Here is a 19,839-nt window from a genome sequence, read left to right as displayed (position 1 = left end):
TTACAGTTGGGGGTCACTACATCACGAGAAACTAACTGCATTAAAGGGTCACAGCATTAGGAAGGTTGAGAACCACTGGTCTAGACGAAGGGACAGAAATTAAATGAAGACACAATAAATGCCTGGCAGATAACAGGCCACAAGAACAACTCAGGAACTCAGTGCAATAATGTGATTCTCTAGTGCCAAGGAACTATAAAGCTTGTTATGGTGGTACATATTATTTAGGGGTTTCTAACCCACCTTAGATCATTTAGTTCCCAAATAAAACCACAAAACCTTTTTTTAAAATAATAATCTGTAAAGTACTAGAACTGGGCAGATATCAACCCTCTATGCTATTTTTCCTACTTCCCTCTCAGTATCCCCAATACATCTCTTGCCATGTTCTGTCTAGAACACTTCTTCCCAACAAGCTGGCCCTCATGGCCATGTGCTCACAATCCATCTATCCCATGGAAACTTCTTCCTTTCCCTCCTCATCCTTCTCCTCTCTTTCTGTTCCCCACCAAAAACCATGGTAACCTCCACCCTGCCTCATATCTTCTGCCTAGCCCATGCTGTAGGCATCTTTATCAACCAATCAGAGATAACTTAGTGGGCAAGATTTACACAACAAAAGTGGATGCATGTGAGGATCTACTTGTTTTGGAGAAACTGGATCTTCAGGAACAGAAATTAGCATTTGAATACATAGCAGCACCAGACCAACTTCCTACAGTTTGTACCATATCTGTAAAAAGATTCCTCTGATTACAAGCTAAAATATAGATTGCAAAAGAAGCAAGGGGTTCTTTTCCTTGTTCTTTTCTTCTACTTAACTATTTGATGTATTTTTATATTAATATGTTTTGGAAATACTTAGACTAGCTATGTAACCTTTAAATATAAAGGCCCGGGTTCCTTCTAACTTGTTGCTCTGCTTTCTATAAGGTGTTGCCTTTGTCCATGGAATGAAAGGTAGTTTACCACCACACTCTAGTAATAAGACAAGGGTGTGAAGAAATGGAAGGCTTACTCACTTGCCATACACTTACAGTGCAGACACCATTCACATTGCATTGTGCACTGATATGACCACACCCCTGAAAAGAAGGCTTGTTAAGAATGTTGTTAAGAAGAAAAAAAGAAGCTTTGCTCTAACTAAGATTTAACATTCTTTTACTAAAGTAATGTTAGAGCATATATTTTTAACTTACTTTTTAATTCTATCTACTTTATTGTTAAAATTTTCCTTACAGTATATTTTGACCATATCTCCTCACATCAACTTTTCCCAGAATCTCCACATCTCTCTCTGCATCTAACATGCTCTCTCTCACACACACACAAAAAAAAAGAAAGAAAGAAAGAAAGAAAGAAAGAAAGAAAGAAAAAAAGAAAATCAAACCAATGAACTAAAACAACAAGACAAAACAAAACAAAAGAAACATACCATGGGCTGGTGAGATGGCTCAGTGGGTAAGAGCACCCGACTGCTCTTCTGAAGGTCTGAATTTCAAATCCCAGTAACCACATAGTGGCTCACAACCACCTGTAATGAGATCTGATGCCCTCTTCTGGTGTGTCTGAAGTCAGCTACAGTGTACTTAGATATAATAAATAAATAAATAAACAAACAAACAAATAAATAAATAAATCTTAAAAAAAAGAAACATACCATAACAAAATAAAGAGTGCACAAAAACAAACAAACATAGAATTCAATTATTTCTGAGCATAACATCTTTCCTGGAGTGTGGTTGATACACTCAGTGACACTCCACTGGAGAAAACTGACTTTCCCTTTCCCAAAAGTTGTCAGTTGCAAGTAGATTCTTGGCTAAGGGTGGCACTTTATGTCCACTTGTCCTCAGTGGGTGGGGCCTTCTAGTTTGAATCTGTGCAGGTCATGTGTGTTCTGTCACAGTCTCTGAAACATCACATGCATCAGTCCTGTTGTCTTGCTTCCTTGACATGGTCTATCAACTCTGACTCTTATGATCTTACTGTCAACTCTTCAAAATCAATCCCTGAGCTTTGAGAGGGGAGGGGTTTGATAATGAAATGCAATTTAGGCTGAATGCTCCAAAACTGCTGTCTGTACATTGTCCAGGTGTGAATCATTGTATTAATTCCCATCTACTGCAAGAAGAAGCTTTTATTTTGAGGGTGTAGTGATGCCTTGATGCTCCATCATATGTATCAATTGATAAATTTTTATGGAGTGTGTGTGTCTTAAAATGTATTCTATCTCAATATATGGAAATATGCCCAGTCCTTCAAAAAGATGGTCACTGAAAGACAAGGTGATGGTTATTCACCTGTCTCCCATTCCTGACAACCTTTCCTGTTATAAACAGTGCTGTGGTGAGCACCTGTGCAGAGTCACTTGACGCTCTAGCCAAATTATCTCTGTAGGATAAAGCCATTGAAAGGAAATTGTCGGCTGACAGGGAAACAATCCTGTTGTGATCCAATTTGTTAAAACTTCTAGAAATCTTACAGGCATTTACCCTCTTTTGTCAGCAGTGCTCAAATGGATTCCATAGCCTGTTCACACTGAATATTAAAAAGTGGTTTTAAAATCATCACCAATTGGATAGACAAAAATTTGTTCCTGTCTTCTATTTACACAGAAAAGGGCTTAGACATAAAGCATCTCTGAGCATTGTTAGTAAATCAACTAATTGAATGTCTGTAGGAACAATGAATATCTTGAAAGTAAGAATGGCTGGCTTTTTTTTCAAACCCAAATGAAAGAGTTGCAAACATCCTTTCAAAGAGGAAGTGGGCTGAAGATGCCAAGTGACAGGTTGTATGAGTGGGTGGTAGGGATCTTGGGAGGAGAGGACTTTTGGCTCAAGGCAAATCTCAGCTCAAATCCAAGCTCTATAATATGCTATAGGACTCTGGTCAGCTACCATCTTTTTTTTTTTAATCCTTGGGCAGAACTAAGATTGATCCTTGGTATCTGGATTCAGAGTGCTGCTCATAGCTTCTATGAATCTTTGCATTTTTATCATTCAACTTGTAAGTTTTTCTTTCCCATTAATTTTACAGTGTTTTAAATATATATTTACTTATGTGTTATTGGAGGGAGAGCATGCACATGCCATAGTAGTATGCCATAGCACAAATGAAAAGGTCAGAGGACAACTTTCAGGAGTAGGTTTTCTACTTCCATCATGTGAGTCCTTCCTGGACATCCAACACAAGTCAGCAGACTTGTGACAAATATATTTGCATGCTGATCCATTTTTATGCCCCCCCCCAATTAACTTTAACTTCCTCTGTATGTATTACAAGAATCTCAACTACCTAGCAGCTGTCTGTCACACTGTAGACATTCTATGGATATATGTTGGATAAGTGAATTAATGAAGGAGAGTTTGAGAAGTGGAAGACAATTAGATGGAAGAGTAATGAGATTGAACACATTAATAAGTTCTACAACATAATACAGAAAGAAGAGAATCATTTTCTCCAGCCTTCTGGGCAGAGTGGTGTCAACATCTGCAGAGGTATACTACATAGCACTTCTTCATCCAGGGTGTCTTAGTTATGATTTCTATTGCTGCAAGGAAACACTAAAAAATCAAGTTGGGGAGGAAAGGGTTTATTTGGCTCACAGTTCCACATTGGTATACATTGTAGTTCATCACTGAGGGAGCCAGGACAGAACTCAAGCAGAACAGGAACCTGGAGGCAGGAGCTTCTGCAGAAGCTATGGTAAGTGCTGCTGCTGGCTTGCTTACATGGCTTGCTCAGCCTGCATTCTAATATAACACAGGACCACCAGCCCATGGACAGCACCATCCACAATGGGCTGGGACCTCTCCCATTGTTAACTAATTGAGAAAATACCTTACAGCTGGATCTCCTGGAGGCATTGTCTCAATTGAGGCTTCTTTCTCTCTGACGGCTGGCTTGTGTCAAGTTAACACACAAAATGAGACAGCACACAGGGCAACCATGTAAAAACACAGTCACATTGTGACTCAGGCTCGTCTCCCATCTCCTGCTAGTGTTGACTTACTCCACCAACTACTGATTATCGTAAGCATCACTCTGCATCTACAGGGTATGTGTTTTCAAGTCTGGCTGTTCTTCCAAGCAACTCTCCATCCTGTTGATGAGGAAAGGAAGCATCTCTAAGAGGCAGAATGGGAGGTCATCCAGTGGGCTTCTCATTCAGAATGTAGTCAATGGTTCTGCAATCAAAAGTGTTATAGAAGTCTCCCAGACTTTCTCTTCCATGCTCTAAATAAAGTGGGGCAAAGAGGACATTCCTGTTGATATTTTGTAGAGATCCTGTCTATTTTTAAGTCTGTAGTTCACAACCTGACATTAAATTTTGCTGTATTTTCAAATTCCAACTTTGTATAAATAGACCTTATATATCTGAGGGCTTGTTTCCTCTTGCATAGATCTGGTAGCTTAACAAAATTAGATGAAGTAAGGGAGATCTTGGGAGCTCTTGGATATTACAAGAGAAAGAGTTGAATTATAACATATTACTTATATAACTTATATTATATAAATCTTTGGATTTGCCTTTACTATTTTTTTGCATTTGTATTTTTCTATGTGTGAGTACCAATAGTCTTTAACATATTAACTTAAACTACAATTGTAAAATCTATTCTGAGAAAAGGAAAATCTAAATGAAACCTCTTTCCCCTTGGGTCTCAGCTTCAGAATTGAGAGAGCTTCTTCAATTTATCTTGCAGATTTCACAGCATTGCTGGTGGACATTGTTGGAAATTCTACAAGCTACCTCACTGAGATTTTTAAGTCAACCTCCATCCTCTCTGGTGTGTATTTTTAAGGTGTTTGGCAGGCTTCAGGTCTGGTATTCCTCAAAAAAAAAAAAAAAAAAAAAAGCCTGGTAGGTTTCCACATCCCAAGCTCTGTTATGGGGTCAGGCTGCCAGACACCCTCAGGTAAGCTCTATTTAGGTTATAGGCGTGGGCTTGTTTCTAACACCAGTCCTTGATGTCTCCATCATCCAAATAGGGATCTTCTGGAGTCCCACAAATTGAAGGGCAAATATCACAATCAACATAGAGAAGGTATCATCAGAGTCTATCAGTGGCTATAACGTCCCCCTTTACTTTTAAAGACAAAAAGGCAAACTCGGGCAAAGTGACTACTTTCTACATACTGCAAAAGGTCAAACATTTTCACAAATGAATAATGACTGGTATGAATGGGATTGCTGCAGGCTTCCCTGGTTGCTGCTGGGAGATCGTATACAAATCTTCTGTGTTCCTAAACACAGTGGTCTCTAAAAACACTGGGGATGCTCTGTTAAAGGTCTGCAGACATGTGCTCACATCTTATATGTGATGGTAATGAGGGCTTAGTGAAACAGTATACATGATTTGCTGAATGGGGGATCAGACAGACAGAAACAATATTTTAGCCTTACAACTGATCCTAGAGACCATGTCCTGGTTGGCCATTGCAATGTTGTGGTTGTATGCTGGTTTGTCTTACAGTGACTCAGACCAATGAATCGGACTGTGTCTTCATCTGTGTGATGGTGGGAAAGTCAGGTGAGCAGCAATGACCTGGAGGTTCTCTGGGTGAGCAATGAGCTTCCTTCATACTCCAGCAGGCAGACCTACAATCCCATCTTCATGATGTGCTTTTTTTTTCAGGAAGGAATCTTTCTGACTTCTGGGAGATGGTGGAGAAATCCCCTGTTATCAACTACACATTTACCAGTGGTGTGTCCAGTGTTTTAGGTGAGTGTAAATTATTATATAGGCCAGAGTGTCCCCACCCTCCACCAGGCCTCAGCTTACTATAGAAGAAATGTGACCATCAGGTATTCTTTTAATTAGATAGTGTTAAAATCAGATGATCTTTTTTATTTAAAAATTTTACTGCTGGAGTATTTGGGAAATAATTGGCCACCCTGGATATTCCTCTCAATGACAATGAGCAGCTGGAGCTGAGTAGCTGCTGAATCCTTTCTCCCCAGTGAGGAACACCTGTCAGTTTACTCCCACACTGACATATTACGTAGTATTGCTGGTGTATTGACTGGTTTTGTGTCAACTTGACACAAGCTGGAGTTATCACAGAGAAAGGAGCTTGAGTTGGGGAAGTGCCTCCATGAGATCCAGCTGTGGGGCATTTCTCAATTAGTGATCAAGGGGGAAGGGCCCTTTGTGGGTGAGACCATCCCTGGGCTGGTAGTCTTGGGTTCTATAAGAAAGCAGGCTAAGCAAGCCAGTAAGAAACATCCATTCATGGCCTCTGCATCAGCTCCTGCTTCTTGACCTGCTTGAGTTCCAGTCATGACTTCCTTTGGTGATGAATAGCAACATGAAAGTGTAAGCTGAATAAATCCTTTCCTCCCCAACTTGCTTCTTGGTCATGATGTTTGTGTAGGAGTAGAAACCCTGACTAAGACAAATTGGTAGCAGAAGTGGGGTATTCCTGTGACAACCTGACCATGTTTTGGGAAGGACTATGGAAGGACTTTGGAACTTTGGGCTAGAAGATCGGTATTAAGAGCTCTGTGGGGTGTTGTGTAGGAGCTTGGAAGATAATGTTGAGGACAGTGCAGAAGATGGAGGCCTGGATTGTGAAATTTCAGAGGGAATATTAAAGACTTTTATCAGGGTCATTGCTATTTTGATTGTGAAAATTCTGTGGTTCTGGTTAGCTGGGGCTGAAGAATCAGCTGTGATTAACAAGATACCAGAACTACTAAAGCAAAAACTTTGCATTACTATTGACTATTGATGCTTGTTAGCTGGAGCTAAGTTAGAGGTGATTAAGAAGAGACCAGCATCATTGAGGTAAAATCTTCTGGGAAGTGTTTTCTGAAAGCACAGAGGCTGTGTTCCAGAAATAGCCAACATTGTACCTTGTGTTGTGGCTGGACTTGGTAAGGTGTAAGAGTCACCCAGGTAGTACTGGTTTTGAAGGCATGAAGGGGTCATGAAGAGCAGCTGAGGTTTGGCACTATGAGAGGCCATGGAAGGTCATTGGTGAAGGTGCAGCCTAAGTTGCAATTGATGACCCAGTCCAGAAGAGGTCATGCAAAGTAGTTGAGGCTTGGCACCATGAAGAGAGCCTATGAGAGGCTGTTAGTGAAACCTAGTTACAGCAGAAGACAGCAGTGTTTGGAGATGCCAGTACCATGAGATGACCACCAAGGACAGCAGCAGCAGTGGAGTACAGGCAGCTGGAGCCTAGAAGACAAGATGTGTGCTACAAAGAGCAGGGCTGGAAAAGTGACTCAAGCCCTTGGAGGAGCCCAGGAGATCATGAGTTGAGTCTTAGACATTAGATGGGTGGAGTCTGATTTTGCTTTTGATTGTGACTGTGCCCTGATATATTTTCTCTTTTGAGGAAAGAAGTTATTTTATTGGAGTTCACAGTTGAAAGAATTTGAATGTTTAAAAGACTTTGAATTTTAAAAGATATTGGATATTTTAAAGGGATTGGACTTTTAATATGTAAAGACTGTGGGATATTTAAAGTTATTTGGATCTTGAGGATGAATAAGAATGTAAAGGTTGAGGATTAATAGTGATGTGTTTGTGTGTCAAGTTGACAAGGGGTCAATTGTACTGGCTGGTTTTGTGTGTCAACTTGACACAAGCTGGAGTTATCACAGAGAAAGGAGCTTCAATTGGGGAAGTGCCTCCATGAGATTCATCTGTGGGGCATTTTCTCAATTAGTGGTCAAGGGGGAGAGGCCCCTTATGGGTGGGACCACTTCTGGGCTAGTAGTCTTGGATTCTATAAGAGAGCAGGCTGAACAAGCCAGGGGAAGCAAGCCAGTAAGTAACATATCCATGGCCTCTGTATCAGCTACTGCTTCCTGCCCTGCTTGAGTTTCAGTCCTGACTTCCTTTGGTGATCAACAGCAATGTGGAAAGTATAAGCTGAATAAACCCTTTCCTCCCCAACTGCTTCTTGGTCATGATGTTTGTGCAGGAATAGAAACTTTGACAAAGACAGCTGGTGTTCACTATTGGGCTCTTGAAGATATTTGAAATTTTGATCCTCATTCTAGAGTCATTGCCCCTCTGTAATTCTCAGGATCTTCCCATACCTCTTTTCTCAACAACATCTGTGTTCTGTGTCACCAGGCGCCATTTAAGAACCACTGCTAAGTCCTCTTTTTTCTTCACACTTAGCCTGAGATCTAGCTCTCCTCTGAGTCCACCTGGTGTGTGTGTGTGTGTGTGTGTGTGTGTGTGTGTGTGTACATCATGTACATAAAACAGACTATGGCTAAGTTCCTTTTGTCGTGCTCTTGCATTCTCCTTTTAAACTGTCCATGCTTTGGCACAAGAGCAATGGTCCTTACATATGACTTAGGTATGTCCCTTACCTGATCAAACCCAACAGTCAGCAGCAACAGAGGCTCCAGAGCCCTTAGAGAGAACACATTTTCTTCTTCATGTATTTGTTATTTTCCCATGATTCTTTGTCTACATTCAATTTGAAATCAATGTCCATGTTGGTAGCACAAAACATTTTCCCAGTATTGTGTTCAAGCTTGTTTATTCTGTCATCTCTATGTGAAGGTCTTGTCCTACTCTGTGGTGTTTTGTACTCCTGAAGGTCTGTCATTTGTCACCCCAGATGCTATCTTCAAATGTCATAAAGATTCCCAACCAAAGTCTACATTTTGTGGCTCAACTCAGTACCTGTTTGTCATCTGAACTCAGTCACTCTAGGTTATACTACAGTGACATTTACATGTGTACCTCCTCAGGGAATGAACCTTGAAGGAGAACAACCACCTGCTATCCCATGAAGTGCCTTATTCATCAGTCACATGACATCTGCACAGAGTGAGCTTTTCATCAGTGTCTCTACAGCGAATGGATAAACACAATCAGTGATGCTCCAGTTCTATAGCAGTAGGCTGTTTTGTTTTAGTGCAGAACATCTTTTGGCCATGGTGTAGAAGAAAGCTCATTTTGCAAGGGACAGGGTCACTTGGTAAGGAGATAAACTAGGTCTATAACAAGGTACCTTTTCTTGCTTGCTTCTGAGGACAGAACTGAGGGTTGAGTCAGTCTCAGCTTTTAACCCCCATTTTCAATCCTGGCTCCCAGTAGTTCTCTTTCAGTAAGGACAGATCCTCTGGAAAAAGAAAAGCTATCTACACCCTGGCAGTGCTGTTGAAATACCTGATGGGCATTTGCCTGGCCAAGTGACAGTTGGGTTGAGAGGACCTAGTCCAGGTCTAACACTTGGGATCAAGGCTTAGGTAATGTGAGAAGTTTGAGGTCTAAATGTGAAACAGGAGAGAAGAAAGGAGAATTGGGGAGTCTATAGAATACTATTTAAAAGGCAGGTTTTTTTTTTTTTTCTGACCCAACTAACTCCCAAATGATTGAGATGGAGACTTATAGATTTATTCAACAGATTTTAAGCACAATAACTGATCAGGTATTTCAAACATAGCATGTTCTATGCTAACTAGCTAACTACATGTCCTGAGTTATATGCATTTGGTCTGTTCACTCTATTGTAGCTGTCTGTCCTTTTGGAGAATTCCTTTGGTAACCTTCTTATCAGACCTCATGGTGACCATCTTCTTCCTTCATCTTATGGCCCTTCTCCTGGATCCTCACCTGCCTCCTGGTGAACTCCTTCTACCTGGCTCACCTCCCTGAAACCCCAGACTGGGATTAGAAGTCTAGCCTTCCTGTCTTCTCTGCCCAGTCAATGGCTGTCTTAATGCTCTTTCTGAAGGGTAGATCCCCAATAGGGGATTTATTAGGGTTTTATTGCTGTGATGAAACACCATGACCAAAGCAATTCTTATAAAGGAGAATATTCTATTGGGGCTGGCTTATGGTTTCAGATGTTCAATCAATTATCATCATGGCAGGAAGCATGGCAGTATACAGGTAGACATGATACTGGAAGACCTTTGAGTTCTATGTCTTGATCCAAAAGCAGCCAGGAGGGGACTATCTTCCAAAGGGAGCCAGAAGGAGGGTCTGATTCCACATTCAATGGAGCCTGAACTGAGGAGACCTCAGAGCCCCCTCTCACAGGGCCAGACCTACTTCAATAAGGCCATGCCTCCTAATACTGCAACTTTCCAGTGGACAAGGATATTCAAACCACCACATTGACTGTTCAGCTTTGTATTAACCAATTGGGGAACATACTTGATACCACATTGATATAGGAGAGTCTTCAATATCCATGACAATGCCCATGTCCAGAGTATAACTAGATCTCTGGGCACAGAAATCAGCATCTGAATACACAATGCACAAAACCCTCTTCCAATAGGATCACCTCCTGCAATTACATAGTAAGTTCCCTATACTCAATACCTTCCAAAGGGCAAGTGGCAAATAAAATCCAACACAGGCTAAGTGAGGATCAGACCTTTTCACCCAGCAAAAGCAACCCTGTAGGCTAATGGGTACCTCTCACCTTAGGTCCACTTATCTCAGCCTAGCATCATCTCAGTCTTCCTAAAGGAGAGCATTAGTCAATTTAACATTTGTACCTCTTTTTCCTACCCCTCGTGGAACAAGCAAGGTCATTAGACAAATTCATATTTTTAAAAAATCCACCAGTCTTGCTGAAGGTCAGTCTCTCAAGTAGTTTCTTTTGGAAAGCCCAGCGTTACTTGATGTTCCTACATGTGGCCCTAGGGCAGATAGTATGGGCCTCATTACTCTTGCAGAGACAAGGATCTGAGTCATGGAGCAGCTGAGGACTGCAGAGAGACACTCAGGCTCTGACAAGTCCCTGAGTGTCATCAGGAGAGACAGTCAGCCAGGCACTCTTAGATCTGACAACTTTACTTTCTGTTCAGAGCAGTTTATCGCACAGCACTTGTATGATATTTAGCCCCATTGTTCATTCAAGAGAAAACATCCTTTGGTGACATTTGGTACCATTCACAGTAATATCATAATGTCTGCACTTTATATAACTACTGCCTAATTGTCTTTCATGACTCAACAGTTCTATGTGCCCAAAGTGGCAAGTAAGTTAAAACTACCATTGGCTGTTTCCTTTGAGGAGCAACTACCAGGGGAACAGCAAGGACTTCAAGGCTCACAACTCAAAGCCAGCAGTCACTTCTAAGACCATATTCTGTACGCTGGAGCACACAATGGGTATCTGCTCTGAAGTCTCTCCCCTGGACAAAGACAAGTGCTCCTTCAGAGAAAGAGTTGGCAGAAAGCAAACAGATGTTTCCAGAGCTTCCTGTTGGGACCATAGGCACACACAGTAGTGCCCCAAGCTCAAGTAAGATGCTTTCTTGGTTTTTCTTTACTCTGCTGTGTCTCTCTTCTGTTTCCTTTAGTCTCACATAATTAAACAAAATATCTCCATCTAACTCTTCCCAGCACCTTAAGATTAATTAATTAAGATTAATATCTCCATCTAACTCTTCCCAGCACCTTAAGATTAATTAATTAAGATTAAGCTACCAGCTTAGTGTAGCAGGGTTCAGAAGAGTCAGTCAATGATGGAAATTTTACTGATGATATATACTTCTAGAATTCATATTAATAGATATCTATACTGAAAAACACTGTCTTAAGAAGTCCCCAAAATAGTCGGGCAGTGGTGGCACATGCCTTTAATCCCAGCACTTTGGAGACAGAGGCAGGTGGATTTCTGAGTTTGAGGCCAGCCTGGTCTACAGAGTGAGTTCCAGGACAGCCAGGGCTAAGCAGAGGAACCCTATCTCAAAAAACAAACAAACAAACAAACAAACAAACAAAGTCCTAAAAATAATACCAAAAGTTACCTGATACCCTTAACCTCACCTCCCCCACTGACAATATCTTGTATGATGATAGTAACTGCTGGAATAAGACATATTTACTTCAACAATGTAGGTAGATGTCTTTCTCTGCAAATTCACAGGAAACAGTGAGGTCAACATTTTAAGGCACAGATTGGTTAATTTGCTCCTCATTGGAGATCCATACCAAAAGGGGTGTTAGTGACTCCACACCAACATGGAATGATGCCACCAGTTACTGGGCAAGATTTTTCCTAGTCAATCCTACCACATTGTGTGCAACATTGACAGTATTGTCACCAAACACAAAAGGTACAATGACAATGACCTGAGAAATATACAAAACTGAGTGATCTCTTTCAGTAACAGTCAGTATTATCTATGCCAAGGATGGATCCGCATCAGTACAACTCATTCATTCACTCGCTCATCAAAAGACATCCTTGCTTCCAGCCAGGAGGACAGTTTGAAAATGGCTCTTTAAATGTCCCCTTTGTCTCTCAAGCTCACAGATAGAAGGGAGTTACAGGAAAGCAAACTATACTCATGATGTAAACTAACTTACATTGAGCTCTTTCATGCACAAGTCCAAGAAGGACATTCTAGCACAGCAGGGCACAAAGCCTTCCCTCAAGGAGGTAAGGATGGACAAGAGAGAAGCAGGCTGTGAAAAGGGTATGTCTCAAACAGTGGAGTGGAATAGAATTCAACTCTACCAACTACAACTTTTTAGATTTTCTACAAAAAGTTAATACCGTAACTTACATTGTGAAAACTACACAAAATTGTAAAATACTCCAGTATAATGTAAAAATACATGATTTCTGGAGGTAAGAAAAGTCATAAAATACCTGCCCATGGTCCTCAAAGGAAACACTGCTTCATATAAGGCAAACCTCAGAACTTTAGTGAAAGTAATGGCATCGATACATGAAGGGAGAGCTCGTGTTCTGGATAAGCAAACGTTCCCCCACTTAACTCACAGCTGTAAAATCCTCCATCACAATTAGCCCTATAATTTGAGAGAAAAGATTATTAACTTTTTTCCACGGGAACCAATGTGAAACTACCATTTTTTAAAGGACGATTAGGGAATATTTAGCTTAACTATGGAAAGCTTGGTGAGTTGTTACCACTTCTACCACCACCACCACTACCACCACCACCACCACCACCACCACCACCACCACCACCACCATCACCATTATCATCAATTATCTCCAGTTTAATGTCAAGGCTAAAGGGGGCAGTGGATATAACTCAGTGTCAACTGCTTCTTTAGTGTATGAGGTACTCTCTTTGTTGCTCTGACCAAACACAAGAAGCAATGTAAGAGAACTACTGTCCAAACACAATCATATTCAAAACCATACACAGCATGTGCAAGGCCCGGAATTCTCTAACACTAAAACCAAGAACAAATTGAATAATTAAAATAAGTTAAGTAACTTGCTTCACAGTGTGAAGAAAACCAGGCCATGCCATTGCCTGAAGATCTCCTCATCTCAAACAACCTTCCCATCCTAGTGTATTATTAGAAATAAATCTCGTGGGGGCTGGTGAGATGGCTCAGTGAGTAAGAGCACCCGACTGCTCTTCCGAAGGTCCAGAGTTCAAATCCCAGCAACCACATGGTGGCTCACAACCATCCCTAACGAGATCTGACTCCCTCTTCTGGAGTGTCTGAAGAAAGATACAGTGTACTTACATATAATCAATAAATAAATCTTTAAAAATAAATAAATAAATAAATCTCGTACATTTGAGACAGCTCCCCTGTCCCCAACCACATACACTAGCTTCCTAGGGGTCTACGAGGTTTAGAGAGGATTTGGGGGTTTTATTTTTCAAAGACTGAGTTAGTTTCATCTTCTGTGTATGCATGAGTGCCTGTGTCCTGCATGAATGTATGTGCATCACTTGCATGAAACTACCAGAAGCCAGAAGACGACACCAGATCCCCTAAGAGGTGCAGATATAGGTGACTGAGAGCCACTGTATGGGTTCTGGGAATAGATTTTGGTCTTCTGCAAAACCAGGCCATCTCTCCAGATGTTTCTTTTGACTTGTTGCCAAAGAAAACAAAATTCAGTTTAATCTGTCCTTTTCACTCCACAGTAAAATGTAAGAATTATCTGTGTTTTAAATAAATATTTCACTTGCCCTTTGAGAGCATTTTTTTATGTCTGCAGTTTTACACATGATCAAGGAGATCAAGTACAGCAATACTAATGGTTGTCCCTTTCGACACACTGCAGGTAACATGACCAGAACACCATGGGGGACAAATAGATACACACAAGCACCTACAGTACCCATGCCTATGCCACTAAGTGTGGATGATAGCACACCTGAAGGACCACCCTGGGCAAGCCTTCCCTCCACATCAGCCTCCATTGAAGATGCCCAGCAGCTCAGGAGCACAGGAAATCTGTTGCATCCTACTGGAATACTGACTACACCCAGCCGACTAGCACAGCCCAGCAGGGCCTCGGGTGAGAGACACCATCCATCTTCTTTGCAATCACACTTGAACATGTCTGTTTTAAAAACCTCTTTTTAAAATTTAATTTTATTTTACTTATGCACTTTACATCCCTCTCACTGCCCCCTCGCAGTCACCTCCTCCCACAATCTTTCCCCTTCCTTGTCTCCTTCTCCTCTGGGCAGGTAGGGGGCCCCTGGCACTCCCTTCCTACAGTGGTACTTCAAGTCTCTGTGAGGCTAGGCACTTCGTCTCCTACTGAAGCCAGATAAGGCAGCCCAGCTAGAAGAACATATCCCACCTACAGGCAACAGCTTTTGAGATAGCTACCACTCCAGTTGTTCAGGACCCACATGAAGATCAAGCTGCATATCTGTTACATATGCGCCAGGAGGCTTAGGTCCAGCCCATGTATGTTTTTTGGTTGATAGTTCAGACTCTGAGAGCCCTAATGGTCTAGGTTAGTTGACTCTGTTGGTTTTCCTGTGGAGTTCCTGTCCCCTTTGAAGCTCGCAAACCTTCCTTTATTCTTCTGTAAGAATCTCCAAGCTTCATCCACTGTTTGGTTGTGAGTGCCTGTATCTGTCTAAGTCAGTTGCTGGGTGGAACTTCTCAGAGGACAACATGCTCCTGTCTGCGGGCATAACAAAGTATCATTCATAGTGTTAGGAATTGGTGCTTGCCCATGGAATGGGTCTCAAGTTGGACTGGTTATTGGTTGGCCACTCCCTCAGTCTCTGCTTCCTCCCCTGTGCTTGTATTACTTGTAGACAGGACAAATTTTGGAATGCAAGTTTTGTGGGTGGGTTGGTATGTCCATCACTCCACTGGGTTTCCTTGTATGCTTTTTTGATGTTCTGAAATCTAATACACATGCTGAAAAGTAGGACAAAGTAGTGATTTCATAAATGATTATAAAACAAACCTATTCTCCTTCTTTTCTTTATTCCACTCCTTTATTCTTATTTATGAATTAAAAAAGCAACTGTCCCTTCTTCACAGGACTCTCCAGCTGCCCCTCTTTACTTTTCCATATTAATTGTAAAGCATTTCATGATGTCATTGCCATATGTGCTGGTAACATGCTTCATCCTTATTCACTCTTCTAACCCTCTCCTTTGACTTCCTTCCCCTCTTTCCCTTATACTAGTGTAGAGGAAAATTAAACAAACTCACTTTGCTTTAGTCAATGGAACCACCGTCACCTTAAAAGTCAGCTCTACCTCAGATTTAGATACAGCTGGACTGCGATTGTGCCTTAACTACATACACTGTTCAGAGAAAATTTTCTTCTGCCTCTGAGTTTCCATTTTCTTGTAATTATAAGAGTTTTCAGGGCAAGGAGTTTGGTTTAGGATATAAGCATTTGGACAGCAATCATTTCCTGCAACTCTTGTAAGCTACCCAAGATACCCACAACAGGCACCATCAAGGACCCTCAGTCCCTTACAAACTTCAGTATTCTGTGATCACAGAGCCAGTCTGTCAAACTAAATGATAGTCATAGTCAAGTTGGATGTGGCTCAAGTGTCAAGATTTACACAGAAATCCATCAAGGAAGCAACCGCTACTGGTAACTTCGTTAGTGGAGGTCATAGTCTTGTCACTACCTGAATAGAAATCAAAAGATGATGATTCTTCCTGAGAAAAGGAGTTTACCATTGGAGTTGGGGTTTCTGATAGTAATGGACTAAATGTGAATGAGCCTTCATCTGTAGCATTCATCTCTGCAATTCACATGGAGGACTATGGAGTGACAGCCATGTCAAACTGGACACCATAAAACTTAGTCCCATCAGAAGAGCAATCACAAATAGTAGGCTACATCATAGTAGTGTTGGCTGAAACATGGGCTCCCCGGCATCCCCTCCCCACTCTCTACTTCATTTCCTAGAGTCCATCCACAGAACAATACTAATTGCTCTTTCCTCTTTGCACACGCTTTTTCCTCTGCCTTTCAGACTTATTCTCACTAGCCATAGGTTCCTTGTTGCAGTCAACAATGGTGCCTGCTGAACTGGGTGCCTATCTATTGGATCAGGTTGTATCCCAGCCTTACTGACTTGCTAGAGACCAGACTCATATCAGCAGGGATCAGGGCCTGAAGTGGTCCTAAAACCAAAACTTTATGAACATGAAAGACAGAAGTGAGTTGAGAATCTAGGCTATTATTAAAATGATTGACAAGTGATTATCATGAATCTGGCTGAAGTCCATATGTAGACTATGTATCAGATCAATGACAAGTTGTCTCAGAGGGTCCATACTCAAATACTTCCTTGTTCAGTATCATTGTTATGCCATACAGTGTCACCATATCTTACTATATTGCCAAGTTTCCAATGGCTCCATCATATGTTACCAGTTACTGGTGGGACACATTCATTCCCTTATGTACTCCAGGAAGAACTCGATTGCATCTCTATTTCTTACTCCTGCACCTTCAACATCTATATTAGTGTCTGCCTAGTCAGTCAAACTGATAAGAATGTAAGCATCTTCTTTAGATGGTGCTCCCTTTTAAGCGATGTATGGTCATCTTTCTCCTCCCTTCTCAGGAACACTCATGCCTGGAACACAGACTACAAACCCAACCCAAGCACCAGCTCCTAGAGTCCCTCAGACAGGTGAGACTGCTTGGCCTGACCAAGAAACTGCATAGCTCAGAGGAAAGTGTAGCCTGGGGGAAGAGGAACAGTGGCGCAACAGCACCTGCAAGCATGCGTTCACTGTACATTATTACAGGGAAAGAATCAGAAGAATTGATTTCATGGCATTGCTGGACTGCAAAATTATAGCTAAAGCACTTCTTTCTCTTGGGCTATCACTCCTCTATGGATTTGTAAGAACCCTCACCTTGAAGGTGTTAGGACTGTTTGTGTATAATGGCTCAAGGGCATCTCATTTCAGTTTTGGAGAATGTTCCTCTTAATTTTTACAGATGGTATTCCTGCAGAGTGGCCATTCATCCCTGAGAAAGAGCCAGCCCGGGACCCAGCAGCCCATCAAGTTTCAAGTGAGTAGGAACACCCAGCCATTGCTTAAGCTTGTGTTTTACGAATGTGGTTGCATAGTCTAATAAGGTTTGTTTTATCAATGTAAACTCAGACTGCTAGGATGCAAATCTAGCTCAACTACTTTTATGAAGGGTGGCCTCCAGGATTGATACTCTCAATTTAAAGCAAGAACCACTGCAATTACTGTGAGCACTAAAAACATCTGTTCTCTTTATTCCCTTCTACATGGTTTTGTATTAAGATAATGCATGCTGAATTGACTTGGGATTTTAAAGCTCTGCGTTATTTAACTTGATCAACATTCATTGAGGGAACTTCTAGAAAATGTGCTGATCACTTTGCAAGCGGAAGCTGCTCTCGTGATGAGCTTGTTGGCTGCTGGTTGGCTGATCAGAGAGAGAAGGCATAAATGACTGCTGCAAAATCTAAGCCCCAACTGCAGGACACAATTCCCTGTGACTGTGTTTTAAAGGATGCCCTGCCAGCCGTATCCCTGAGCACTCCATTCAATGAGTTTGAGAAGCTGCCGCTTCCTAGACACGGTTTACAGAACTCCCAGGACCTGGATTTCTATTCTCAGCTTTTGGCTATCACACACTTTTTTTTTTTTCTGGACTGTTAGCTCCCTACAAAAGGAAGATAAAGTAAGTCCTCAAAGATGGCCCCACCTTCTCCTGAATATCTTTCTATACAAACTTCCTGAATGTCTCAGCACTGGTCAGTCATATGTCAACAGGGCATTATTAAGTTGCTGGAGCCTGCACAGACTCCTGTTTCATAAATCCTCAGACTTACTTCAATCCTAACAGGCTCCAGTGAATGATGAATGGGCCTTTCAGACACAAAGGCACAACTGTGCTACCGAGAAATTGTGTCTCTTGTCCTGGGAGATCTAAAGAGAAACACTGGTGGTGCCAAGCATATTGTCAGGTTGAGCTCTAAGACACACATTAACTATATCTACATCCATATTTATATTTATAGCTGTATCTATATAGCTATCTCTGTCTGTCTATCCACCTGTTTATCATGTATTATCTGTCCATATATTCCTAGCCATTTCTGCTGATAATTCTTTAATACATTGCTATCTGCCTGTCTATTGCATGCCATCTCCATCCTTCTGTCTATCATCTGTCTCACAAAGCATTTACTTCATAAAAGAGGTTCTGACATCTTCGAGTAAATTATTTTACTCATTCAGAAATCATTTTAAAAATATCCCACAAAAGTTTTTATTAGGTGCGTCAGTTCCTGGCGGCGGGGATCGGGGTAGCCAACGGCTTGTGGAGCATCATGCCCAAGTTTTATTGTGACTACTGTGACACGTATCTTACCCACGATTCTCCGTCTGTGAGGAAGACACACTGCAGTGGTCGTAAACACAAAGAGAATGTGAAAGACTATTACCAGAAATGGATGGAAGAGCAGGCCCAGAGCCTGATTGACAAGACAACGGCTGCATTTCAACAAGGGAAGATCCCTCCCGCTCCGTTCTCTGCTCCTCCGCCTGCAGGGGCCATGATCCCACCTCCCCCCAGTCTCCCTGGCCCTCCTCGGCCTGGCATGATGCCTGCGCCCCACATGGGAGGCCCTCCCATGATGCCAATGATGGGCCCCCCTCCGCCCGGAATGATGCCCGTGGGACCAGCTCCTGGGATGAGACCACCCATGGGAGGCCACATGCCCATGATGCCCGGACCTCCCATGATGAGACCTCCTGCCCGCCCTAAGATGGTGCCCACCCGGCCTGGCATGACCCGGCCAGACAGATAAGAGCAGAAGCGCTCTTGATGGTTTTGTATTTCTTGTTCTGTTCCACCAGGAGCTCTTGGTGCTGAGCCCGAGTGTTTACTAGATGCATGGAAAGGAAACTTCCCTTCCTAACTGAATATTTTTGGAGGGAGAAATAATACAAAAAAGTGCAGTTTTCACTTATATTGTGAAATGTGAAAATAAAATCATCAGCTCTTTTAGTTAAAAAAAAAAGTTTTTATTAATCATTCAATTATCTCTTCAGTGAACATATATTGAGCTCCTACTATGTGCAAGGCCTAGAGTTAGGGCTATCTCAATTTATCTGTCCAATAATTCTTGAAGGTAGATAATGCTATCTTCATTAAAGGATTCTGGTGTGTCCTACAGACAAGAGGCTGGATTTGGAAACCATATATGCCTAGTTCCAATATCTGTGATCATTTTATATTTTTGTATTACCTCTTTTAAGATGTGGCATGTGCGCACACACACACTACAAATGACTATTAAAGGAAGAGCATTATACAGTTCTTGAGTGAAGAAACAATCAGCACTTTGTACAGCTAGTGAGGAGGAGAATCCTTTCAGCTGAAGAAGTCATGCATGGACCCAAGTGAGAAAGTACTTTCTGACAAGATGCTGCTAAGCATGTACTCCTGCAGAGCCTTGGCATAAGCAAAGCCATGGAAGTGAGAAGATTGACATTCCTAGGGACTGAGAAGGGCCTCTGTAGCTAGAATTCTTGTGGTGAAAGTAAGATTCATAGGAACTGAGGCCAGAAAGAGTAAAATTAAGAGCAAGATGCTGCCCTGACAAGGAACCTGGCC

General features: G+C 41.8%; 1 protein-coding gene and 1 pseudogene across 1 annotated transcript in view; both read left to right on the top strand.

The window, feature by feature from the left end:
- Hhla1 (HERV-H LTR-associating 1) overlaps positions 1 to 19,839 on the top strand; it is a 54,362-nt gene that overhangs the window by 29,321 nt on the left and 5,202 nt on the right. The window contains exons 9-15 of the mRNA NM_001145096.1: positions 4,713 to 4,796; positions 5,484 to 5,540; positions 5,646 to 5,732; positions 11,020 to 11,247; positions 14,011 to 14,247; positions 16,796 to 16,864; positions 17,179 to 17,253. Coding sequence (NP_001138568.1) covers positions 4,713 to 4,796; positions 5,484 to 5,540; positions 5,646 to 5,732; positions 11,020 to 11,247; positions 14,011 to 14,247; positions 16,796 to 16,864; positions 17,179 to 17,253 — 837 coding nt within the window. The remainder of the gene's footprint in view (positions 1 to 4,712; positions 4,797 to 5,483; positions 5,541 to 5,645; positions 5,733 to 11,019; positions 11,248 to 14,010; positions 14,248 to 16,795; positions 16,865 to 17,178; positions 17,254 to 19,839) is intronic.
- Gm2991 (predicted pseudogene 2991) lies at positions 18,497 to 19,243 on the top strand (annotated as a pseudogene).

This window comes from Mus musculus, chromosome 15 (genome assembly GCF_000001635.26).
Source record: "Mus musculus strain C57BL/6J chromosome 15, GRCm38.p6 C57BL/6J".
NCBI lineage: Eukaryota > Metazoa > Chordata > Mammalia > Rodentia > Muridae > Mus > Mus musculus.
Note: the sequence above shows the minus strand (reverse complement) of the source record. Positions and strands in the feature narration are given on the sequence as shown.